The 25312-nt window shown below is 49.1% G+C and overlaps 3 protein-coding genes across 3 annotated transcripts in view; 2 read left to right on the top strand and 1 right to left on the bottom strand.

Moving 5' to 3' along the window:
• Window positions 1-295: 295 nt before the first annotated feature.
• Window positions 296-3413, bottom strand: LOC136941820 (aldo-keto reductase family 1 member D1-like). Its single transcript, XM_067234436.1, has 9 exons — window positions 3317-3413; window positions 2933-3100; window positions 2724-2840; window positions 2517-2594; window positions 2047-2169; window positions 1796-1905; window positions 927-1092; window positions 573-655; window positions 296-435 (listed from the first exon to the last, which is right to left on the bottom strand). Exons 1-9 carry the CDS (start codon window positions 3407-3409, stop codon window positions 393-395), a joined length of 981 nt encoding a protein of 326 aa, XP_067090537.1. The 5' UTR covers window positions 3410-3413; the 3' UTR covers window positions 296-392.
• A 2009-nt stretch (window positions 3414-5422) lies between these two features.
• On the top strand, window positions 5423-12904 carry LOC136942293 (transcription intermediary factor 1-alpha-like). The gene is made up of 18 exons (XM_067235142.1): window positions 5423-5708; window positions 5879-5994; window positions 6323-6470; window positions 6586-6718; window positions 6828-6944; window positions 7063-7177; window positions 7310-7456; window positions 7617-7731; window positions 8083-8480; window positions 9560-9697; window positions 9829-9934; window positions 10032-10089; window positions 10465-10594; window positions 10976-11640; window positions 11775-11904; window positions 12006-12110; window positions 12341-12496; window positions 12607-12904. Exons 1-18 carry the CDS (start codon window positions 5423-5425, stop codon window positions 12832-12834), a joined length of 3291 nt encoding a protein of 1096 aa, XP_067091243.1. The 3' UTR covers window positions 12835-12904.
• A 3049-nt stretch (window positions 12905-15953) lies between these two features.
• The window catches only part of LOC136942292 (fibulin-1-like), a 9591-nt gene continuing 232 nt past the window's right edge, over window positions 15954-25312 (top strand). Inside the window, exons 1-4 of the mRNA XM_067235141.1 lie at window positions 15954-16195; window positions 19813-19930; window positions 23143-23275; window positions 24442-24586. Of these exons, the coding sequence (XP_067091242.1) occupies window positions 16141-16195; window positions 19813-19930; window positions 23143-23275; window positions 24442-24586 (451 nt within the window). The 5' untranslated portion in view covers window positions 15954-16140. The remainder of the gene's footprint in view (window positions 16196-19812; window positions 19931-23142; window positions 23276-24441; window positions 24587-25312) is intronic.

Genomic DNA, 25312 nt, shown 5'->3' with positions numbered 1-25312 from the left:
ATGTTGAACCATTTCTGTTACTACAATTGTTGTTTGGTTGTTGCATGTGCCTGCAGCATCAGGCACGTATCTGCACAGAGACCACTTATGCTAAGACTGTTTCCCACTACAGGATAAAGAGCATGAGTGATGTTTCTTTCAATCACAGCCACCGAACATGAGTCAAGCCTGATCAATGTCTATTCAGTATGGAACAGAGCCCCCTGGTGGAGATGTTATGCCACTGGCACATTGTTTGCAAAAAGGGATCCAAAAGGTCTATGTACAACAAAAGATTTCACACTCGGTGACACTATTGAAATTTGGAAAAACAAGAGCAACCATTTTATTGAAATGTTTGGTCTGTGAATCTAGAAACTGTAAATAGGTTTTTTTGTGAGTGTTTTAAAATGTCAGTAGTCATCATGGAATGGATACTCAGGGTGGTCACTCCACCTGTGGACCGAAATACATCTAATCAATCAAAACAAAGAAACAATGTACATTATGACGTTTCATATGATGCATCATATCACATGATATTAACATCAACAGTATCTGATATGAACAGAGCTGCAGAGCGCAGGACTCACATAAGCAACTCCACGAAGCGAATGTTCCTGTTCAGCCCTTCTATTTCCGTCATCTCCTCCTCAGTCAGAGAAAAGTCAAATATCTGCGAGGAAGTTCAAGGACGGTTACGATCAACTGAACGCTGAGGAAAAAAAACGTTTCAGAGTGAAACATCTCGAGTGTTTTCTGCGTGCGAAGCGAAGCCCCATTCACACTGGAACCGTGTCCGCTCTTGACGCCTGTACTGCGCGTGCATGTGTTTCTAATGACCGTACGTTTCGTGATTTACTGTGATGTGTTTTAACCATCCTGTGAAGCCACATGCATATTTGACACATTTGTGGACAAGAAAGATTGAAGCCATTCAAATCAACCTGGAAGTTGCTGGTGATCCTCTGTGGGCTGAAGCTCTTGGGGATGACCACCACTCCTCTCTGGACGTTGAAGCGCAGAGCCACCTGGGCGCTGCTCGTGGCGTACTTCCTCCCGATGGAGACCAGGAGCTCGTCCTCCAGGAGGGGAGGGCATTTCAGGTTCACCCTGGGTCGCAGGCAAGACTCTTATTACTGAACGCTCTGCCTAGGGGCGCCCCCGGTAGCTAACCGGATTAGTGTGTGTGTGTGTACTGTGTAGGCAGAGGTCCCACTGCGGCCGCCTGGGCCTGAATCTGGCCTGGGCCCCTTGCTGCATGTCTTCCCCTCTCTCCCCCTGGGCCCCTTGCTGCATGTCTTCCCCTCTCTCCCCCTGGGCCCCTTGCTGCATGTCTTCCCCTCTCTCCCCCTGGGCCCCTTGCTGCATGTCTTCCCCTCTCTCCCCCTGCCCTTTCAATCACACTTCACTTAATTCTGTCCAGTAAAGCATGAATAATGCCAAATATATCTATTTAAGTCCCTCCCTGGACTTATATATATATATATAAAAGAAAACACTGTCTGTCAGTTAGCTTTCTGGTCACCTGGACATGTATTATGTGTGTAATTAAACAGGACAGAAAATGGAATGGAATGTTGCCTATTTTGGATCAGAATGAGATCCCAACTACATAAGTCAACATGATTGTGCATAATGGTGCAGTAGAGCTGATCATGCTACGTACATGAAGCATTTCCAGAGTTCCTGATCGTGTTTGTTTTTTGGTTTCTGTGTTTGTTAAGACCCCGTGTAGACCGCATTTGGACATGCTGCCAGACATGTGAAGTTAGTCATAAAGAAAATGAGAATAGTGAGTTTTTCTATTCCTTACCAGGAGGCGTCTCGGGAGGTTCCTATTGGGCTGTAGCCCACAATCACTATGTCATTTTGACGGCAAAACTCTAGTAACTTTGGCTGTGTGAAATACGGATGACATTCAACCTGTACAGAAAACATACATAAACGTGCATACAACACACTGGTTAGGAGAATAGGTTAATAACAAGTCTAAGCTGCCATTGGAAGTGGACACGTATAGAGTTTCTCAGGAACAGAGACAAAGGTCATTAAGAGGGATGGTACCTGATTGGACACAGGCTTGTGCTTAAGGCCCGGTTTGTTCAGAAGCAGCTCCAGTTGTCTGCGGTTGAAGTTAGACACTCCCAGTGATTTGCAGAGCCCCGCGTCTTTGCAAGCTTCTAAAGCCTAGTTATAGATCAGACATCTTTAAAATTTACGTCCCTTCAGAGATAGATCTGATTTACTAAGGTGAGATAGACCTAAACTCCTAAGACAGAAACATAAAACAAACTCTTAGCATTTCAGAGGACTTTGAACACAAAGTTGATTACTGCTATCACAAAGGTTGCACTGGTACCTACATCTGTGCAGGGAGGGACTTATCTTGGTATTGTCTACACACACACACCACACACTAACACACACTAATACAAACACACTAATACACACACACTAACACACACAGCTCTGACTCAGTTGTAAACGCACAGCTGCTCTTTGCTCTCCAACACTAAAGAGGAAACAAAACTCACCTCCCATGTTGCACAGAGGTCTGTCTCATGGTAAATGTACTTCCCATTCTCATCTTTGGGATAGAACTCATCGCCAGGCTAAAGAAAACACGTTTCACAAACGATGGACAATTCTGTTTTGTGGTTTCATTGGGTTCATCATGCTGGCTACAACTTGTGTTTGAAACCGTTTCCATTATAACAAATGTAAAGTGATCTGAAGCTAACCTTAAAGGCAGTTGGAAGCTCAATGATGTAAAGATCCACATAGTCTAGTTGTAAGGTCTTCAGCGTCCTCTCGAGCGCGGGCCTCACCAGCTCCCGGGGATGAAAAGTGTTCCAAAGCTGAGTGAAAGTTAACATTAAACAAGTACAATTATTTTCAACGATAGGTTGAATTGAACATCATGAAACACCAAACACGGACTGGACTTCACCTTTCCGCAATAAAAAATGTCTTCTCTTTTGACGGTTCCATCTGCAATTTTCTCTCGTATGGCTTGACCTACTTCGTGCTCGTTAAAATACACCAATGCGCCGTCAAAATGTCTGTATCCTACATCAATGGCATGTTTTACGCACTCCAATGCAGTCCCTCTGGGTGTCTGTCGGGAAACAAGGCCAGGCCACACAGGTGAGCCTCACTGAACATAATAAAAATACAGCTGTAGGAACATTGTGTTCAATGTTCCATGTCCAATCGATCAATACATGTTTATTCAGTTACAGCAATTTTTCTCAAAACACCCGAACGTGCTCAAACCTGTTACCGAACAACGTGATTGAATCCTGGGCAGGGAATTACAGCTGTGGTCTCTTACCGTCCTAGGATCTCCGTATGTTCCCAATCCCAACAGGGGAATTAGGTTCCCGTCGCTCAGGGGAATGCGGTGGTTCTTTGCCGTCAAATCCATGTCTGTGCGTGGGTTAGGGTTAGGGAGTTTAAAAACCTAGAATCGCCGATGGTAATGGCTGATGTATTGGGTAACCTTTGATCTTAAATATCATGCCTTTTCTGTGTTTCAGTGTCACTCAGGCAATATCATGGATGAGTTAACGATTTAATGTTTTTGGGTGTGCACAACCTATATATTCTCTCTAGTTTATATTTATTATTATTGTTTTCCCACCCTAACTAGTCCTTCAATTTTTGCAGTGCAGACGGCACCGTGTGAAAGCTGGAAGGTTGGAAGGTTCCTTTGCACGGTGTAGGCATAATTTGCCTAAGTGCTGCATTTATTTACATTTACATTTACATTTAGCAGACGCTCTTAACCAGAGCGACTTACAGTAAGTACAGGGACATTCCCCCGAGGCAGGTAGGGTGAAGTGCCCCAAGGACACAACGTCATTTGGTTGGCATAGCCGGGAATCGAACTAGCAACCTTCTGATTACTAGCCCGATTCCCTCACCGCTCAGCCACCTGACTCCCTCAATTTATAGGTTCAAAGGCATGCACTTTTAATGCCTGGTAGGGTAGGCTACTCAGACAGATCGAAAACAACAGCCTTCTGATTCAGAATATCAGTTGTCCTGAAAACGGACCAAAGGTTCACATGCCTATAGCCTACAAAAGACAAGTACTAAAACCTCTATGTATCAACATCAAAGTAAATGTTCTCACAGGTTAGCAGGGGCTGCATTTCAGGGCAGGGCTGTATTGTGTCTTGCCATGAAGTGCACCCCCTGCTAACTCTGACTAGGAAAGTGCCACATGCATGAATCTTAATCTGGTTACTCATACTAATCCCCTCAATGTACAGTAGGAATCATGTAATGCTGGGATATACAGAATAGACATTACATCACTTCAGGGCAGGGCTATATTGTGTCTTACCAAGAAATGAAGAAAAAGCAAAAAATCTTTGCACTCGATCAAATTCCAGAACCCTGTTTCTTGACTTTTTCTACATTGTGTGTTTGGTCACCCAGTATTAAAAAAATGTTGTTCTAGTTTAAAGCTGTTTTGCTCCTGTTTCTGTAAAATTGCTAAACTACTGAAATGCCTTCCGAATATACCCTGATCTCACACTCTTACATTAAAGCTTTTTACTCATCCTTATAAGACTTGAGTGTTTCACAACAGAGGTTGTAACAGTTGAGACCAAACTCAGGAGCGTAGCCAGAATAATATTTTTGGGTAGGCCTAGAAAAATATGGATATGCATCTTTTCAGTTTTTTTTAAAACTTATTTACTTTGCGATGTGCACCCAGTTCATAATTTTTCGGAGATATATTCGTTTTTGGGTAGGCCTTAGAACACATTGGGTAGGCACACCTACCCGTGGCTACGCCTCTGTGCCACATAGAGCAGCTTTGGGGTTTTGCAGCATGTGGTATGTTTATAAACCACTTCAGCTCTGACAACTATCTTGCTATCATCCTCATACTGTATGGATGCTAAAATAATTATGTACGCTGTGTATTTCACCAATTTCATAAAATAATTATGATTTAATTTCAAGCGGGCTTGATAGAATGGATAATTTCATCCTATCACAGCGCTTACCGTGGGTGACCCCACCCATCTCGGATACTGCAGCTTGCGCGGAGCAGACTGGGAAATATCCCAATGTGGACATTCTGCATCCATTCACGCGCGCCTACAACCGCTCAGCTGTAGCATCATTGTAACTAACGCACGCACGCATGCACGCACGCAGCGAAACATACGTGTATTATTGTCATAATAGCCTTTGCAACTGTGTAATCAACAGTAGACTGTAGAATAGAAAGCAGAACGCACAAATAAATGTGTGAAGACAGCGCGACAAGGTTTTTTTTAGCGCGGGATGCTGACAGCTTGAGGCACCTGGAGAAAATCATCTAGGTGAAGTCTACTGTGTAAACGATGGTTAAGTAACGTTCATCCCTACCGCGATATTATAGCCGGATTATTTGCCTCTTGATGTCATAAAGAAAGCGATGGAGGAAAGTACGGAGATACCAGACTTGGATGATGCGGCGGTGATCTTTGTAGAAAACGAGGCTAATTGTCTGTCCGTCCGGGGGGAGGCACTGAAGATGCATCCGCGCACCTCAAACGTATTGGACACCTGTCCCGTTTGCCATTCTCATTTTCACAGCAGAGAACCTAAGCTTCTGCCTTGTCTACACTCCTTCTGTATGACATGTTTGCCCTCGCCCTCAAGAAATCTGGCCATGCCCGACCCAACGGCGAACTCCCAGTTTGACAGAGCAACGAAACCACGTGAGTTGCTCTTGTTTACAAACATTCGACAAATCGGCGTTATGAAGATTGAATTTCACATGTAAAAACGCTCTCTCCCTCTCCCAGATATATCCGTGTCTTATAAATGTGGTTATAAATGGAAAAAAAGTAGTGTGTAAGCTAACGTTATTTCTTTTTCCTGATTGTAGTCAACGTAATTCGATGTCCAGTATGCAGGCAGGAGTGTATGGAGGTGGACGTCATGGAGAACTTCTTTGTCAAGGACTCTGGGGATATTCCTAGCACTGTCCAGAGGACTGTCCAGGTTGGTGATGCATGCAGCAGTAATGAAGTTGACTGAAAACATTAGGTGCGTTCGACTTCATGCAGCGCCGGTGTCGCCTGCAGCCGCCTGCAGCCCGGCTGACTTGAAGCAGCCAATGGTGCTACCTGGGCTCTCTGTCCTGTGCTACCTGGGCTCTCTGTCCTGTGCTACCTGGGCTCTCTGTCCTGTGCTACCTGGGCTCTGTGTCCTGTGCTACCTGGGCTCTCTGTCCTGTGCTACCTGGGCTCTGTGTCCTGTGCTACCTGGGCTCTCTGTCCTGTGCTACCTGGGCTCTGTGTCCTGTGCTACCTGGGCTCTCTGTCCACAGATCTGCATGAGCTGTGATGACCACACGGAGGCCTCTGGGTTCTGTGTGGACTGTGTGGAGTTCCTGTGTTTCACCTGTGTGGAGGCTCACCAGAGAGTCAAGTTCACTAAGGACCACACCATCCGGCAGAAGGAGGAGGTGGCTGAAGGTACTGCTTTCTGTCTCGCTACGGCAACAGCAAACAGCAATGATATGGGTTGACAGGGGGAGTTATGGGCTGTTTTTTTTTTTGTTGCGTTGTTTTGCGTGCGTTCGTGTCCCAGAAGCCCATGGCGTGTCCAATCAGCGGCCAGCTTTCTGCGACGTCCACAAACAGGAGCCCCTGAAGTTGTTCTGTGAGACGTGCGACCTGCTGACCTGCCGGGACTGTCAGCTGCTCAAGCACAAGGACCACAAGTACCGTCTGCGTGTGTGTGCGTGTGTGTGCGTGTGTGTGCGTGTGTACATCACCCAGGCGCCGGCACAGAGTCTGTGTTTAGAAACCATGTGGTCTGTCTCCTCACAGTTATCAGTTTCTCGAAGATGCCTACAAGAATCTCAAACGACACATGGAGACCGTGACTAAGCAGCTCCAGGAGAAGAAGAAGGTTGTGGATGAGATGTCCAGTTCTATAGACAAGGGGTACGGTACTGTTTGAGCTGCCTCACAGTACAAAAACGGTTTGATTCTTTTCTTATGTCATGAAGGATGACATTGGGTATGCTTTCAATCTCTGTTTCTTTTCATAACTGTCTTTCAGACTCTCTCAAGTGGATGAAAACCGCACGCTGGTTCACAATGAAATCAAGAAGGCCATCTGCAGTTTGATATTAGAAATCAACAGAAAGGGAAAGATTCTGGTGAATCAGCTGGAGGTGTGAGACTTCTTGAAAGTTCCTTGTGTGAATGTTGAGAGCTGCAATAGAACCGACATGAACCAGTTATTATTAGTGGTTAGGTTGAGTGACACATTTATGAGAAATCTATCGTTTCCTTGTTTCTCTAAGGCGCTGACGAAGGACAGTGAGACCGTTCTGAAGAAACAGAAGGAGGACATTGGCTACCTGTCCAGACACCTTGATCATGTGATTAATTTCACCCAATGGGCAACAGCCAGAAACAGTAGCACAGCCCTTCTGCATTGTAAACGCTTGGTATGATGTCCTTACAAATGACTCCTGCCCTTAACCCCTCTGAGCCAATCAGTAGGCAGTTTTATAATGATATGGGGGAGGAAATGCAGAACACATGTCTTGTGCCTCTCTAACCCAATGTCTTCCATGAGAATTATTAATAACATCCCTTCTGTTGCAGATCCTGTTTCAGATTGGGAACCTGCTGCGGGCTAAATGCAATACCTCGTTTGCACCGCAGAGCACTTTGCGCTTCCAGTGTCGCTCTGGGTTCTGGGCCTCCAACGTCGACCTGGGTAAGACTAGGAGACAGTCAGGGATATTTTAAATGATTAAGTGAGGAATTGTAGTGGTCGTGCATGTGAAAAATAACATTGATTGTTTTGGTGGAGTTAAGTATTGGCGGTTTCGTACTTTTCAACAGGTACCATTTTATGTTTTAGTAGTGTTTTCTTTCTTGGAGGGTGGGTGGGGGGGATAGATATAACCAAGGTATAAGGAACTGTGGTAGTGGTAGTATATTTTGCGGTGGTATATTTTGGTCTAAAGGGTGCCGAGGTTTGTAAATTAAAGATGCCGTTTGTGAGGAGCAGCTTTCCCACCCTGCTTGTTATGCAGAAACCTTCTCTGTCTGCCCATCCCCTCAGGCTCCTTAGTGGTGGAGAACCTCCCCAGCCACTCTCTGGGGGGAGGATACCAGGGCCTCCATCAGCAGCTCCCCCTTCCCAGACAGGGCCCCCAAGGCTTCCCCGCTGGCCCTCCCCCAGGGCCTCCACAGGCCCACCCAACCCCCCACAGCACCTTGGCCCAGCTCCAGCTGCAAGTGGAGAAGCTGGCCCAGCAGCCTCACTGGCAGCCTCCTCCCCCACCCTGGTCCTGGTACCAGAGTCTCGGGCTCCAGAAACCTGCTCAAGGGCCCCTCCATGTGGGCTCCCCATCCCAGACTGGCCTCCCCGTGCCCCAACCAGGCCGGAGGTTCATGCCTCCACCTTCCAACCACCTCAGTCCCACAGGCAGTCTGCCCAGCCCTGGGTTTGTGTCCCAGGTGAGAGTCCCAGTGAGTGTCTTCGTCTGTGGTCCACTTTGATTGACAGAGATTCCTAACAGGCCAAGACAGTGGACGCTGTTGTCCTAAATCAAGCAGACAGCCTTCACATTTCAGGCAGCGTACACCTAGACACGTCAAGATAGGTTTGAATCATCACTTGGCACGTGAGTCAAAATCATGGATGGGGAAAAGGCTCAAATCTACATTAGCAGAAGCTAACGTGATAAAGACCAGACTCTCGGCTCCTAGGAGGGGTGATAGATATGTCTGGTCCAAAGAGTTATTTAGTCTAGCTTCCTGCTTGTTAGAATAGGCGGATGAGGAGGACAGTGCTTTTGGCCTTCAAGTTGGTCACAGCAGTTGCATCATGCTGATGGGAACAAGCTGTTGGGATTGCGTCAGCAGTAGTGGGATCATTAAGTACCGCTGGTTGCAAGCCTTCGAGTGGACTTGGGGCGTTTTCCTTGTTTTAACTACGCAGTCGGGAGAGAAAAGCTGCACTGAGAGTACTTCCTGTTTTTTCAATGTGCTTGAGATACATCACTCTTTCTGCTCTGTCACACACAAAGCAGAAATGGTACATTTTCTTCTTTTTGTGTTTAAAGAATGGAAAAGAGGTTCTCTCCTGGGAACTGTAAGCCACTGCTTTCACCTGTAAGGCTGGCTGCAAACAAAGAGGCTGTTTTGCAACTAAGTACTTAAAGCATAGCAGTCTGGCACCCTGAAGCACAGTGTTTATTATCAGGGTGTTCTGTTCTTTGTTATGAAAGCAAAAAGCCCCAGCCCAGACCAGACCAATGACAGGGCTGTGGGGAAGCAGGATGCCATGCTGTTATCTCTCTGTCAACACAGACTCACAAGAGATGACCTGACATCATCCGTCCGCCTGTCTGCCTGTCCGTCTGTCTGTCCGTCTGTCTGTCCGTCTGTCTGTCCGTCAGTGTGTCTGCCTGTCTGTCTGCATATATATATATATATATATATATATATATTATGGGGGTCCTTATAGACCTTTGGAGGGTCCCTCAGACCCCTGTCATTCTGAGTCCTGTGGGTGTGTTTACCCCGGCTCCTAGGCGGTCCTGCCCCTGAGAGGAATGACCGGCAGCTCTGGTTTCCAACCCCCGGATCCCTTCCAGCTAGCCCCTCTCCATTCCCACAGCGCCCCCCTCCTCAGCAACAGCAGCTTCAGCTCTCCTCACTCTCATCTACAGGTACTCTCATCACTTCCTGTAAATCTATTCATTCTTTCTGACACGCAACTGTCAGTGGCTCTCGTTGAAACAAATTCATTCATTATCCATTCTTTCATGTTTTTGTTTGTTTTTGTGTCTGTGATCTCCAGACGGAGTCTCTGTATCTAAGCCAGAGGAGCGATGGTGTTGGTCCTGTACAGATACGAAGACCCAGCTTCTCCCAAACCTTACCACCCTTCCTACCACACAGGAACGGTTTGTACTCACATCGCTGATATCATTTTGACAAACCGTGCTTGCACATTTCTTGTTGTTGTTGAAGAGTGGCGGTTTGCTGTTTTCTCCCTCCCAGCAGAGGGACTGCAGAGCTCCCAGGGGCTGCCAGCTGTGTCCCGGGAGGAAAAACCAGGGTGAGGTGACACACTTTCTCTCTTTGTCTTCCTGGCAGATCGGTCTACCAGGGTTTCCCAATCAAGCAATCGCAATCCAGGCTGTCGGTCGATCGCAGTGTGCTCATTGATCGTGAGAAGATTAAATATCAAAATGACAAAATTAATACACAAAAATCTGTGCCTGTAATCTCTTTCTATTTTAACGTTCAACAGCCTTTTATTCACAGCAATGCCTGAGAAGTCTGATTTACAGACGACTCCACCTAGAGACTGTGCCTGTGTATTGTGGACTGAAGTAGCGAGTAGAGATGTGAGGCTGGTAGCTAGCGCCAGCTACGCAACGTTGTAAGAGATCTAACCTCTCCCCTCTCTTTCCTCTCTGGTGGTCTGAAGGACTGTAGCCTGGAGGCAGGCTGAGACGCAGGCCAGCGCAGCTCAAACCTCAGCTGCCAAGAGGAGGAGAAGATCGTCCCCTGGACCCATCATCGTCATTAAAGACGAGCCAGAGGAGGACATGAGCTATGTAAGGCCTAGAAGTTCACACGCCCAAACAAACAACAACAAACTACACCAACAGCCACCAGTTGTTGGGTTGTGTCGGTTTGGTGTGATGTGCCTGTTGGTGTTTGTCGTGGCAGTGTGAAAACGGCAGTTATCTCTCCAAATGCTCTAAACCCACCAGCCAACAGGAGAATGTTTGTTGGCCATTGTTGGGGAACCGTGTGAACTTTTAAGAGGAGAGACAGCAAAATAAGAATCATCCAAATGCTTGAAAATGTGCCATAGGCTAGAAGTTCTTCACAATGGTGACAAGATTTGCAATAACTCACTGATAGATACCTCAGATCCTGAGTTTTCGAGAGGGGTTCCGTGTACGAAATGTGTTTGTGCTGGTGTCTTTCAGATGCAGGCCAACCAGAAAGCCAACCTCCCAGACAGCACAGGGGTCCAGGCCCCCCCTCACCACGCTGGAGAACACATCCAGACTCACCCTAACCCTCCTCACCACGCTGGAGAACACATCCAGACTCACCCTAACCCTCCTCACCACGCTGGAGAACACATCCAGACTCACCCTAACCCTCCTCACCACGCTGGAGAACACATCCAGACTCACCCTAACCCTCCTCACCACGGTGGAGAACACATCCAGACTCACCCTAACCCTCCTCACCACGGTGGAGAACACATCCAGACTCACCCTAACCCTCCTCACCACGCTGGAGAACACATCCAGACTCACCCTAACCCTCCTCACCACGCTGGAGAACACATCCAGACTCACCCTAACCCTCCTCACCACGCTGGAGAACACATCCAGACTCACCCTAACCTTTCTCTGGAAGATCAGGCTAAGATCCTTCCACAACCTCCAGAGATCGGAGGGGGCCTGGCCCAGCCCGACGGCCCCCAGCAGACAGCCGTGGTCCCAGACCTAGCTCCAGAGAAGGACCCTAACAGAGACCGCTGTGCTGTGTGCCAGACTGAAGGCAAGCTTCAGAGTTGTGACAAATGTCCCAAAGTCTTCCACCTCACTTGTCACATCCCAACCCTTCCCAGATCTCCCAGGTATGTATATGTATACATAAAGTACATTTGCGGCGTATGAACCATTCAATAACTGAATTATTTTTTGCTTTACTTCCTGCTTCCTGCTACTTTCCTGCCCGTGGCTCATTGGTTCTGTGGTATTGTCCTTCTAGTGCTGAGTGGCTTTGCACATTCTGCAGAGAGCCGTCTCTGCCCAAGATGGAGGATGGCTGCGTCAGACGACCAGAGCCTGTGAAGGAGGAACCTCTCTCTGAGCCCAGACTCTCCCCAGTGAACAAGAGGGTCGGTTACTCTACCAGTTAACTCTCTTGTCTTCTTCTCAAGGCTGGTTTCGTCGTTTCTGTGAAGCATCTGAAAGCGAACGGTGTCCTTCTCTCCCTCAGAAGTGCGAGTGTCTGCTGCTGCGCCTGTACTGTAGCGAGCTGAGCACAGGCTTCCAGGAGACTCCCCTGGTGAGTGGAGACACTGGGAGGATCCAACAGAGACAAGTATTGGTTGTACAAGGCCTCAGTCTGACCAATCACACACAGTCGTACTGTTGGAGTACAGTCCCGTTTACTCACTAGTAACTTACCTAGTAAAGCACCTTCAGTATGTCTACAGATCACCAAAGACGGAGGAGTTAGTAGGCCTTGTTTTTAAAATATCCAATAGATAAAAAACTCTGATGTTTATTACTCATGATCAACAATTATGATTGTTCTGTTGTTGTTGCTAGGTAATGCCAGAAGACACAGGGGCGGTGAAAGCACATATGAATCTGGCTACGGTGAAGAACAGGTTAGAAAGCCCATCGAGCCCGGACTACCACAGCCCTGCTGAGTTCGTGTCAGACATCAGACTCATCTTCAGAAACCCTGCGGCCCATCAAGAGGTAGGAAGTCCTGCAGACCACAGAACACTCCTCCACGTTACCTTCACTGGTACTGGACGCCTCAGCGTCATAATAACCTATAAACTGTGTTGTTTCTGTCTGCGCGACAGCCTGGCTCTGAGGTGGCCACAGCTGCCAGGAAACTGGAGCGGCTGTTTGAGGAGCAGCTGAAGGTCGTCTTCCCCGAGCGAACCTTCCCAGAAGTGAAGAGTGAGGTCACAGGTCCCGTGACCCCTCCGGTCTCTCCTCCGTCGCCGCCCGGGCTCACCCTGACCTCCGAGCCGCTCAGCAGGTGCTCTCCAATAAGCACCCCGAGAGAGGAGAAGGAAGCCGCATAAAAGGCGCAATTCATCTCGCCGAATTTTCATCACTCCCTGATGTACGGTCACCTCTCACGTCAGTCGAGTCCTGACCCAAAAGCGGTCGATCTCTTGAGAGGGACAGAGTAATTGTACTACTGCAGTTTTCAATTATTTTTTTATTTTTTTTGGGGGGTGGGAGGTGTATGAAGGAACTATTTTGCACAAGAAATGTGAAACAGGGTATCAAACCGTTGACTCCTGAATTACAACACATTGTTATGGATGATGCAGTTTACAGTAATTGTGTTGTAATACTGTGACTACCCCGACAATTCCACGGAGATCGAGAAAAAGGAATTCTCTCCCACTGGTTTGGTGTTGCGCCATACTGCCAGGTAGAATCTGGTTCTTGTAAAGACTGTGAATCTGACATGGAACAGAGGACTGTGACAGGGTCAAGCCCTCTTAGACCAGCAAACTGAAAACATGTTGTAGGAATCGAACCAGCCTGATAAAGCCTAAGATTATGTTTTTATTGTGAAACTGCATGCATTACGTCATGAAGATGTTAGTTCTGTTGTCTAGTTGCTCACTGTTTTTGGGCTGTTCTTGGTTACCTTATTTTTGTTGTGAAAGTGCCATAACGTACATTATTTATGTATTTGAAAGTTTTCATTCATGTTTATGTTGCACACGCACTTTTTATTATTTTTAGATCCCTTCTGTTGTCAAAACATATCACCTTAGTAGAATGTTTTTGCCAGTATGTGTGACTTTAAAATAGGACTTTTGTGAGTCACACTGCTGTTTGCTGTAATTCTGACGATCAACATTTGATTGGATGCTGTTCATTCATCTATGTTAGTATGGTTAGTATGTTTTTGTACAGAAAGTACCTCTGTTGGCGTGTCATTTATTTATCTACTTTTTTATGATGACCAGTACCTTGAAAACAAAAATATTTGGTCAAATAAAATGTGCATGCAAGTTAACTTGCAGTTGTTCACATGTTGGAATTAAATAATAATAAAAAATATCAACCCTAATCTAAAATGTCCTGTTTTTCCCCCCTTAGTGTGTACAGTACATGATGTCCTGGAGCTATTAAGCACAGGCCTCATGCTGCCTGTGTTCCTGTCCCACTGTCAGACACAGGCCTCATGTTGCCTGTGTTCCTGTCCCACTGTCAGACACAGGCCTTGTGCTGCCTGTGTTCCTGTCCCACTGTCAGACACAGGCCTCATGTTGCCTGTGTTCCTGTCCCACTGTCAGACACAGGCCTTGTGCTGCCTGTGTTCCTGTCCCACTGTCAGGCACAGGCCTCATGTTGCCTGTGTTCCTGTCCCACTGTCAGACACAGGCCTCATGTTGCCTGTGTTCCTGTCCCACTGTCGGGTCACAACAACATGTGTGACCCAACACAAGTTGCCCAACCCAACAGGACAAGTTGGGTTGGGCTTCAAACAGCCTGTTCTGACCTCCAGAAGATTAGCACCATTCAACGCTGACCTCTGAGGCTCTAATGTCTTTCTCTAAGCCAAGAGCCAGCCCTGGCTGCTGTTTCCAGTTAAAAACCTGACGGGGGTGAGGAGAGGGGAAATGGGGATGGGGAGGGGGAAAGAGGCAGTAGAATAGATTGATAGAATGGAATAGAAGAAGAAGAAAGCAGTGATGTGGGAGGTTAGGGGAAGAAGCACATTCCATAGGTGTTCCTCGGATCCCCTCTCTGCTGTGGTGAACCAGGATCCAGTCTGGGTCTAGGTCAGGGTGTGTAAGAGCCTTACATGGTCAAAAAAAAGCCCTCTCCCTGTGACTCACTTGGTTCCTCACCAGAAGAGAGATCAAATTAAAAAACAGGACAGCTGTAAAAGTGAGGTCTGTTGTTTCTTGGAAAGTACAGTATGTTTGCTCAGTAGATGCCACATCGCACTGTCTGTGGTGATTTCGTCACAATGAAGGTGCTGGAAGGGTTGTGGGCTAAATCCTGCACGCAGCTCCGTTTTATTCCAGGTGTTTGATAGTGATTTCTGACGTTAAAATAACATCTTGATGAGTCAACGTTTTTTCCAGACATTTGTTATTTGACGCTATGTCTTGGTACAGTACATTTAAGTCAATATGTCCATTGGTTGAAAAAGTAGCACGGATTGTTTTTCATCTCAACCCATTACTCAACACTACTGTAAGAATAATTATCTTGAGACTACAGCAGTTTCTCACCACCGTAAGAACGACATACTGCATGATTGAGGCATTTGTGTTGCCTGTCTTTTTTCTTATGATATATCTCTCGACAGTCTGTGAGGTGGTGGAGACACATGGCTGTGGTTAGATGATCGTTTACCGCTGCCTCTGTCGCTATGCCCAGAGCCAGAGGACTGATTGAATTCGCAGAGAGCCTTAATGGTTGGTATGAAAGTTTTATTACGTCCAGCAATTATTTTTTTCCTCCTTGCCAGGTATTGGCACATACAAAAGCTAATTATGCCCTCCAACAAATTGAGAAACTTGAGGAGTGTCTAAAGGCTATACAAGCATCTGTTTATAGCAACCTTTGATGAGATCAATCAATCATTTTCCTGGGGGGTCATTTCATCAACCTCAAACACTGTATGGTGAACAATTACACAAGTCTGTCTTCAGAAACGGCTCGTAAATTTAATGCGGACTTTGCATTGCATGTTTGGAATTTCTTTTAACCGAGTAATCATGAAGACTGAATGGATTGCCGTCTGAACATAGCCACAACAGATTTTTTGATAACCACAAAACCGCTCCAGATGTTCTTTAATACTGGGAGATCGTGTTGTCATAGACAGAGCAGTCTGGCTGAAGATGATAAACATAGCAAACAACCTGAATCAATAGCTGTGGTTCACATGCAGTACACTTTCAAAGCGATCAAGTTTTAATGTAGCCTATATTACAATTCATTTGAGAATAGTTTATCGATCCGTCATGTAAAGTAGGTGGTGCTTCTAACTTAAGTATTTTGCAAAAGTGAGAAAACGAATAGATGTGATCTCTGACAACATTTCAATCTACTTAATAAACAGTTTGCCGACGTTTGCGCGGACACCGTGACTGCAAGTCGTTACTATGGCCCCTGCCCGCCCCTCACAGTCATAATTAGACGTTCGTTCCAAGACAGTCACGCTGCTACTCATTCAACCCTGCATCACACTCAATCCTTTCCAGCGGTGCGCTCCAAATCTTTCTACCTTTCGTCTGGAAATCTGCGTATCTGTGAGAAACTGCGGGCTGGTGTTAATTCACACATAGCATAGAATCTTAGACGTCTGCTGAACAGTATTTTAGTAGGGCAAGAAATCTCCTCATTCAATGGCTCCCTGCGTAGTGATACTTTTTTCTCTGTTCGGAGTTATCAGTGGGCAAGGTAAGTTACTCCTCCACATTACTCAGAGATAAACCATTCGTGATTTTCACATTCGTTTACTGAATGTGTGCAATAAGTCTTCTTGTGTCCTGAAAGTATTATAGAAACGGTTGGTGACCATGTGCTATTCTTATGTGTTTCATATGCGTGTGTGTGTGCGTGTGTGTGCGTGCGTGCGTGTGTGTGTGGAGGGGGCAGTATTTGAGTATGTATGCTATGACTACAATGATTGTTACATTGTTAACTAAATATAACAGCCAAAACATGCATGCTATGGAATGGTAGGCACATTTACTGTAACATTAATCCTGATTACACAAGCATTACAAACATTAGCGTAACAGAGACTGCAAGGCTGGGGCCAACTGATCAGTTAACTCTCTGATGGTGTGTTCTCGGAGCCAGGGCCCCTGCTGTGTATTGACCCACGAACTGATCAGGTAAAAGGACAGGGGGCTGATTTACACCCAAGTTCCTGTTTAAGGGTCACTGAGGCGTGGGACTGTCCGGAGCCCAAGCCCAGCGCCACACACGGGGCCCCTTTCACAGTCAGCAGGGGGCCCTTGCTCACGCCTGCCAGCCTATCAGGAGCAAGGTCAGGGGTCGGCATGGGCTGTCCCTCAATTAGGGACGGGGTGGACTCAGTGGACACGTTCTCACCAGATCAGGGGACAAGCACAAGCCTCGTGGATTCCAAACGGCGTGTTTTTTCATATGATAGAGACACACACCTGTCCACATAAGGCAGCCTGCACATCCACAGATGTAAAGATAGAATGTTAATGCACCCTTTTAGACAGCCACCCCCAGCCCCCTCGGTCCTGATTCATGTCGGGAACAATGAGTCCCGCCTGAGGAAAGGAACTCTGCGTCTCTGTGATTGACCGGGAGACAGAAGATTCCAGAAAGCTCCTTAGATAAACTATCCAGGCCGAGTGAGTGCGTCTGCCTGCAGCTCTGGAGGGGTGGGCTCTATCTCTGCCTGAGCGTCTGGGGGGCGTGGACTTCTCTGGACTCATTAAGTCCTGTTTACATGAGAAGTCTAGACGGGGGCCAGCCATGCGCCCTGCTCTTCCCGGACTGAACCAACCCCTGGCCCTCTTCACCAACTCTGGGTTCCAACCTGGACTTTAGCCCACTTGCAGACAGACAATGCATCACATAGGTAGACAGGCAGACAGGCAGACAACGATGGCTGCTTCGAAAGAGCTGGTTTGCCTCGTTTGATAGAATAACAGGAGTTAGATTTAAGACTCTCTCTGTTCTTTCAATTAGTTTGCTGAAGGGGTAGACTGTGGTGACTGAGAAATGGCTTTGCCATGCTGTGCGAGTTAGGATAAGTTATCAGGAAAGAGACCAGAAGAGAAAAGATGACAGAATTCACGAGAGAGAAAAAAAAAGACGCTCTCACATGACCACCTTTTCCTGTCGGTTGAAAAACGTTCATTCTGTGTCTCCTCCTCTGTGCTTGGAGAGAAACTTCTGGAGCTTTGTGTCTCCTGGGACCTGGCAGTTTAGTCGTTTGGGGCCTGCCTCTCTTTCAATAGCACTGCCGTCGGTTCCAAGGTGGTTTGGCAAGGAGATATAAGCTCATCGTAATGCTCAAGAGCACCAGACTAGTCAAAACAGGAGCAGTTGAAGAGAAGCATCGAGCTGTGTTTACCACAGGAGGGGTTTCAACTAGTCCCTGTTTCTCTAGACTACAGCCTTTACTCTTTGAACAACTCTTTTATAAGCTTCTCAAGAACATCCTGGTGTTTGTTTCAGTCTTAAAATAGACACCGTAAGGAGAGAGCGAGAGAGGTGAAAAGAGAGAAAGCTTCTCTGAGAGGCCTGCTGTAATAGCCAGTTACAGGCTTGTTAAGAAGCCGCATTGTTTCACTTCATTGCTAGGAGGTTTATGAGGGAACTTCTAGGATGCACATGGTGCTTCCAGCCAACTTGCTAGCACACCCCTATCCTGCTAGCACACCCCCAGCCGGCTAGCACACCCCCAGCCTGCTAGCACACCCACATCCTGCTAGCACACCCCCAGCCTGCTAGCACACCCCCAGCCTGCTAGCACACCCCCATCCTGCTAGCACACCCCCAGCCTGCTAGCACACCTCCAACCTGCTAGCACACCCCCAACCTGCTAGCACACCCCCAGCCTGCTAGCACACCCCCAACCTGCTAGCACACCCCCAGCCTGCTAGCACACCCCAGCCTGCTAGCACACCCCCAGCCTGCTAGCACACCCCAGCCTGCTAGCACACCCCCAGCCTGCTAGCACACCCCCATCCTGCTAGCACACCCCCATCCTGCTAGCACACCCCCAGCCTGCTAGCACACCCCCAGCCTGCTAGCACACCCCACGGCCCCAGCCTGGCTTTGTGATGTGGCTGATGTTGGCGTCTGGAGAATCTGATCTGTTGTTTAATAACATTAGTCCAGCTCTAGGAGGGAGTGACCGCCCAGCTGAATGCATCTGAGATAAATGAACATTTATGTATTGAATTCACCTTTCCATCAGAAGACCTTTACCTAGCCAATCGCCTAGCCCCGGAAAGGTCATACGAGAATCCAGTTTCGCTGGGATCACCATATTAATCTCTCACTTATCACTGGATTTTCACTTATTTCTCTTGAATAAAAAATCATATTCCACAATACCTATCAGAAAAGGATTGTATATCTCGTTGTATTCAGTTATACCTTTGGCGGCCTCCTTTTTGCAATGTTTCATTTCAGACATAAAGTCATCTCTGAGAGCATTAAGCTCAACTATAAATTGAGGCCGACACGTCCAGACCCTTGTCCTCCCCTTCCCGTCACAGATATGTCTGGCCTTGTGTTTATTTCCATAGACATGAGTTGGTTTCACAATGTTCCGTTATTTTCAAAAGCTAACAGACAACAGATTAAATTGCAACGACTTAACAAAATATTAGTTCATACCAAGACTGTGTCCTTCTCTTATACCAGTTTGGCTGATAGATCTTTGTTTGGGCCTAGGGCAAGCTAGCCCATGCAGCCAACCTGCCAGACGCAATTTAATGTTTGGCAGATCCCATCAACCACAAAGAAAGTCGTGTATTTGATGTGATTGAGACGGCTGATTGTTTACAGAGCCATGGCATTCCTCGCTAGCTAATCCACGTCAAAAACGAACCGAGCACCACAGTCTTGGTGGAATGCCCGTCGGAAAGACTCTCTCGTTTCAGCACAACACAACCATCAGTCAATATGACTGGCCAAACGTTTACGATTATTTAAAAATGTGCCAAACTCGGTTGAATTTGTCTTCCTAGTATTTGCTCAATGTTAATCTAGCATAGATGACATGCTAAATCTTGGTGTCTGAGTGGGACTTCCAAGTGGAGCACATAAATATGTGTTGAAAGTCTTACTTGTCACTTTCCCAATTTCTGTCCAGTCACTTGCATTGCAAACTTACTTGTGTGCTTTTGTGTGTCTATTTGTAGACAAAGGAACAGTAACGGCTGTTTCCCACAGAGAAACTGGGGGGCATTTTCGCCTACACTTAAACACACACACAGACAGACAGACACACACACACACACACACACACACACACACAGACACACACACAGCTCATCAGTGATTTTCTTCCACAGCAGTGACAGGTGGAGAGCAGATCTCCATCGAGGACTGCTGCAAAGATGGTCGAAATCGTGGCATCGACAATGAGGACTGCACAGCCCTGCCTCTCATTTCAGAGTCCACTACCTGCAGGTAAGGGTGACAGGGAGATAGTAATCAGAGAGACTGGAAGGACTATGGCTTCATCCGTAATACCTGTCATACCTGTGGAGAAGATCATTAAAATCTAGCAGCAGACCACATTTCACCTCCACAGCTGCATGGTGGTTATCTTAGGAGCAGACGACAGCTCTCACTTTCTGACACCAGACTTCCCGCCCTTACACCCACCCGGTTGGGTCTCTTACACCCTCATGTGTGATGCTCACCTCAGAACTGGTCCCCGAGGGCGAGTCTGTCGAGCTACTTCGGAGGGAAATACAGATTACGACAGGGTGAAGGATGACTTCATAAATCCCCCTGTCCACTTGACGTGAGAGAGTGAGGATGCCACTACACCCCAGAGAGGCTGCAGGCCCTGGGAGGACTATGAGAGGTGGGCAGCCTGTGAGAGGTGGGCAGCCTGTGAGAGGTGGGCAGCCTGTGAGAGGTGGGCAGCCTGTGGGCAGCCTGTGAGAGGTGGGCAGCCTGTGAGAGGTGGGCAGCCTGTGGGCAGCCTGTGAGAGGTGGGCAGCCTGTGAGAGGTGGGAAGCCTGTGAGAGGTGGGCAGCCTGTGAGAGGTGGGCAGCCTGTGAGAGGTGGGCAGCCTGTGGGCAGCCTGTGAGAGGTGGGCAGCCTGTGAGAGGTGGGCAGCCTGTGGGCAGCCTGTGAGAGGTGGGCAGCCTGTGAGAGGTGGGCAGCCTGTGGGCAGCCTGTGAGAGGTGGGCAGCCTGTGAGAGGCGGGCAGCCTGTGAGAGGTGGGCAGCCTGTGGGCAGCCTGTGAGAGGTGGGCAGCCTGTGAGAGGTGGGCAGCTTGTGAGAGGTGGGCAGCCTGTGAGAGGTGGGCAGCCTGTGAGAGGGGCAGCCTGTGAGAGGTGGGCAGCCTGTGAGAGGTGGGCAGCCTCTGGTCTCTGCTCCGACGGTGACGGGATCCATTCCTCAATCAGCGCCCGCTGAGTGCAGATGTGTTTACTTTGGCCCTGTGGTGCAGAATGTGTTCATATTATGGTGGAGAGGTTCCAAAAATGAGGTTGGGTGACCAAGGGGTAAGAGGAGGTGGGAGGTTGAGGGGGGGGGATGCAAGAAAATGGGGGTATTTTCGAATTCAGGAAATACCTAGGACATGAAACTATATGCAGACAGAGGACTGGAGTCGGGGAATAACAGGAAAGCAGAGGGATTATTTCAGACACTGGGAAAGAGGGAGGGGAAAAAGAAAAGAATGAAGGAGCAGAAACCCCCTTGACTGTGACTGGTTCAGGAGAGGAGCTGTGTGCTCCTCAGTCTGTGACTGAGAAGGTTCAGGAGAGGAGCTGTGTGCTCCTCAGTCTGTGACTGAGAAGGTTCAGGAGAGGAGCTGTGTGCTCCTCAGTCTGTGACTGTGACTGGTTCAGGAGAGGAGCTGTGTGCTCCTCAGTCTGTGACTGAGAAGGTTCAGGAGAGGAGGTGTGTGCTCCTCAGTCTGTGACTGAGAAGGTTCAGGAGAGGAGGTGTGTGCTCCTCAGTCTGTGACTGAGAAGGTTCAGGAGAGGAGCTGTGTGCTCCTCAGTCTGTGACTGAGAAGGTTCAGTAGAGGAGCTGTGTGCTCCTCAGTCTGTGACTGTGACTGAGAAGGTTCAGGAGAGGAGCTGTGTGCTCCTCAGTCTGTGACTGAGAAGGTTCAGGAGAGGAGGTGTGTGCTCCTCAGTCTGTGACTGAGAAGGTTCAGGAGAGGAGGTGTGTGCTCCTCAGTCTGTGACTGAGAAGGTTCAGGAGAGGAGCTGTGTGCTCCTCAGTCTGTGACTGAGAAGGTTCAGTAGAGGAGCTGTGTGCTCCTCAGTCTGTGACTGTGACTGAGAAGGTTCAGGAGAGGAGCTGTGTGCTCCTCAGTCTGTGACTGAGAAGGTTCAGGAGAGGAGCTGTGTGCTCCTCAGTCTGTAACTGTGACTGAGAAGGTTCAGGAGAGGAGCTGTGTGCTCCTGAGACGCAGTGGAGATGTCAGTTTAGTTTTTGTGTGTTTTTTATGAAAAGAGAGTTCCGGTAAGAGGACGATAAAGAGGCTTGTTGGAAGCGGGAAGAGCATGGCAGCGGCGTTCTGCCCGTACTGTCTCGTCAAACGAACGTGTCCGCAGACGAGAGACGTGCGCAGTCACCGCTCAGCTCTGATTGGACGCCGTGAGAGCACAACCAGTGGAAACTATCAGTGGAGCCATGTGTGTTTAGAGAGTATCTACTGATGCCTTGATTAAACACTCCCACTGTATCTTAGGACCTGACCTTAGTCTTCTACTCATAGACTCATGCTGCACCCGCTTGGTGCTACTGTTCGGGAGATGTCTTGGTAGATGGGCTCTGATTGGCCAAACTGGCCTGGTGGTCAGAGGAAGGGATCTGTCATCTGCCCAGGACAGCAACCCCAAATGAGGGAGGGATCTGTCATCTGCCCAGGACAGCACCCCCAAATGAGGGAGGGATCTGTCATCTGCCCAGGACAGCACCTCCAAATGAGGGAGGGATCTGTCATCTGCCCAGGACAGCACCTCCAAATGAGGGAAGGATCTGTCATCTGCCCAGGACAGCACCCCCAAATGAGGGAGGGATCTGTCATCTGCCCAGGACAGCACCTCCAAATGAGGGAGGGATCTGTCATCTGCCCAGGACAGCACCTCCAAATGAGGGAGGGATCTGTCATCTGCCCAGGACAGCACCCCCAAATGAGGGAGGGATCTGTCATCTGCCCAGGACAGCACCTCCAAATGAGGGAGGGATGGAAGTGTGTGGTTCTAGGATCTGGGATCCCTTACGACAACAACCACCTACACTACCGGGAACGATACACTACCGGGAACGATACACTACCGGGAACGACTCACCCAAGGGATGAGAAGACGTTCTATGTTAGGTTTTAGTTTGACGTCAGAACCCAAGAACAGCCAAAGTGTGGAAAGAAACAAGAAATCCATTTGATTTGGATCCGTATCTATGCTAAAGCGACTGAGCAGGCAGGAGTTTCCCCCTCCCCCCCCTCACAGGTCACATGGGGCTGTCTCTCCTCGCTCAGCCGTCTGCGCAGCTGAGCCAGGCTGGGGAGACCCCCACTAGGCATGCCCGGGGCCCATTTTAATGGTTAGCAGATCAACACAGTGTTCTACTCCAGCAAGGAAATCTGGGACGCCGTTCAGAATAACTTGGTCTTCCCTGTGTGTCGTGTTCTTGCTCCCTGACAGGATAGTGCAGGAGCAGTGCTGTGCAGCCGTTCTGGAAGATAACATCTGCACCAACGGCATCAACATGGCCAAGGACCAGGGTGCATGCGAGACGCTGTACTCTGGGTCCACCTGTGAGACCAAGACTGCTAAGGTGCGTGTGTGTGTGGATAAGGGTTGAGTGTGGAGGGATGGGGGTTGTGGGTGGGGGTGGAGGTGGGGAGGGTTGTGTGTGTGGGTGTTGTGTGTGTGTGGATAAGGGCTGTGTGTCTCTACCTCTGTTTTCACAACACAAGTGCACATGGGCATCGCTATGTTGCAGTCAGGAGAAGTGGTAGGAGGAGCCAGAGAGACAAACCAGTCATTGTTCGCCCCAAAGACTCTTTCTTTCCAAGATCAAGGCCCATCACTCATCTGGAGGGGAGAAGGAGAGAGATGGATCAAGTGTGTGTGTGTGTGTGTGTGACTGTCGGTGTGTGTGTGTGTGTGTGTGTGTGTGTGACCGTCGGTGTGTACACTCAGCAAGCAGGCTGAGGCATGTCACTCTGGAGAGGAATGGAGTCCTGGTTGCTTTCAGGTAGATAATAAATTCACCTCAGATACTGTCTTGTCAAGGCTGTCTGCCAAGTTCCTGAACGCCCTCTCTATCCCGAAGCGAAGACACGGCCCTCGCTTTAGGGGGTTCTGTTTCCACAACACTCCTCAGCCCATTCGTCACTGTTATTGAAATTTGTCAGATGGGTTTAAGGGAGAATTATAAATCATTGTCAGTCTGTCTCTTTGCCAGACCCCCTCTATAAGGGACTCATACAGTTAATTGTAGGATAAACAGTGTGTATGTTGGTCATCCTAGCTTTTGATCAGCTTAGTTTGAATCAGAAAGGATTGAACAGATTTAGCCTTCTGGGCCAGTCTGAGCCACCTTCTCACTCTGCTTTAATAAAACATTATGACATCCTGAATGACTTACTGGCAGACTGCTCACAAACACACACACGAACACACACACTCACACACACACACTCACAAACACACACATGCACACACACACTCACTCACACACGCACACTCACAAACACACACACACACAGCCTCTTATCCCAGTCATGCCCCAGACTTCACCACAAGACAACGATGATTGACAGGATATCACCCAGCTGGAAGGAAATTGTGTCATTTTTCTACACTGTCTGTCTGTCTACATCAGTCTGTCAGTCAGTCTGTCTGACTATCTGACTTTCTATGATCTTTTATCTGTATCCATGACAACCTGTGTGTGTGTGTGTGTGTGTCTGTGTGTGTGTGTGTGTGTGTGTGTAGATGTGCTGTGATTGCTGTCTGCTGGGCCGGGCAGCCCAGGAGCAGGGTTTACCCTGCGACCACAGCCTGTCCCTGGGTTACCAGTGTGGTCTGGTGTCCCGGGCCTGCTGCACGGACGGAGCGCCGGACACCAAGCCCACCCACGGTAGGAGGCTCCCGGGGGGGGGGGGGGCAGGGGGGACAGGGGGGGGGGTACAGGGCTGGGGGGAGGGGCAGGGGGGACGGGGGGGGGGTACAGGGCTGGGGGGAGGGGCAGGGGGGACGGGGGGGGGGGGGTACAGGGCTGGGGGGAGGGGCAGGGGGGACAGGGGGGGGGGGTACAGGGCTGGGGGGAGGGGCAGGGGGGACGGGGGGGGGGTACAGGGCTGGGGGGAGGGGCAGGGGGGACGGGGGGGGGGGGTACAGGGCTGGGGGGAGGGGCAGGGGGGACGGGGGGGGGGTACAGGGCTGGGGGGAGGGGCAGGGGGGACGGGGGGGGGGTACAGGGCTGGGGGGAGGGGCAGGGGGGACGGGGGGGGGGGTACAGGGCTGGGGGGAGGGGCAGGGGGGACGGGGGGGGGGTACAGGGCTGGGGGGAGGGGCAGGGGGGACGGGGGGGGGGTACAGGGCTGGGGGGAGGGGCAGGGGGGACGGGGGGGGGGGTACAGGGCTGGGGGGAGGGGCAGGGGGGACGGGGGGGGGTACAGGGCTGGGGGGAGGGGCAGGGGGGACGGGGGGGGGGGTACAGGGCTGGGGGGAGGGGCAGGGGGGACGGGGGGGGGGGGGTACAGGGCTGGGGGGAGGGGCAGTTGGTTTGGTAGACAAAACAATTTAACGCATACATAAAATACTTTTTAAAAGAAAAGAAGATGCCATTTAAAATACCATACAC

The sequence above is a fragment of the Osmerus mordax genome, chromosome 4, assembly GCF_038355195.1.
Source record: "Osmerus mordax isolate fOsmMor3 chromosome 4, fOsmMor3.pri, whole genome shotgun sequence".
Lineage (NCBI taxonomy): Eukaryota > Metazoa > Chordata > Actinopteri > Osmeriformes > Osmeridae > Osmerus > Osmerus mordax.
This window is presented reverse-complemented; position numbering and strand designations above follow the sequence as displayed.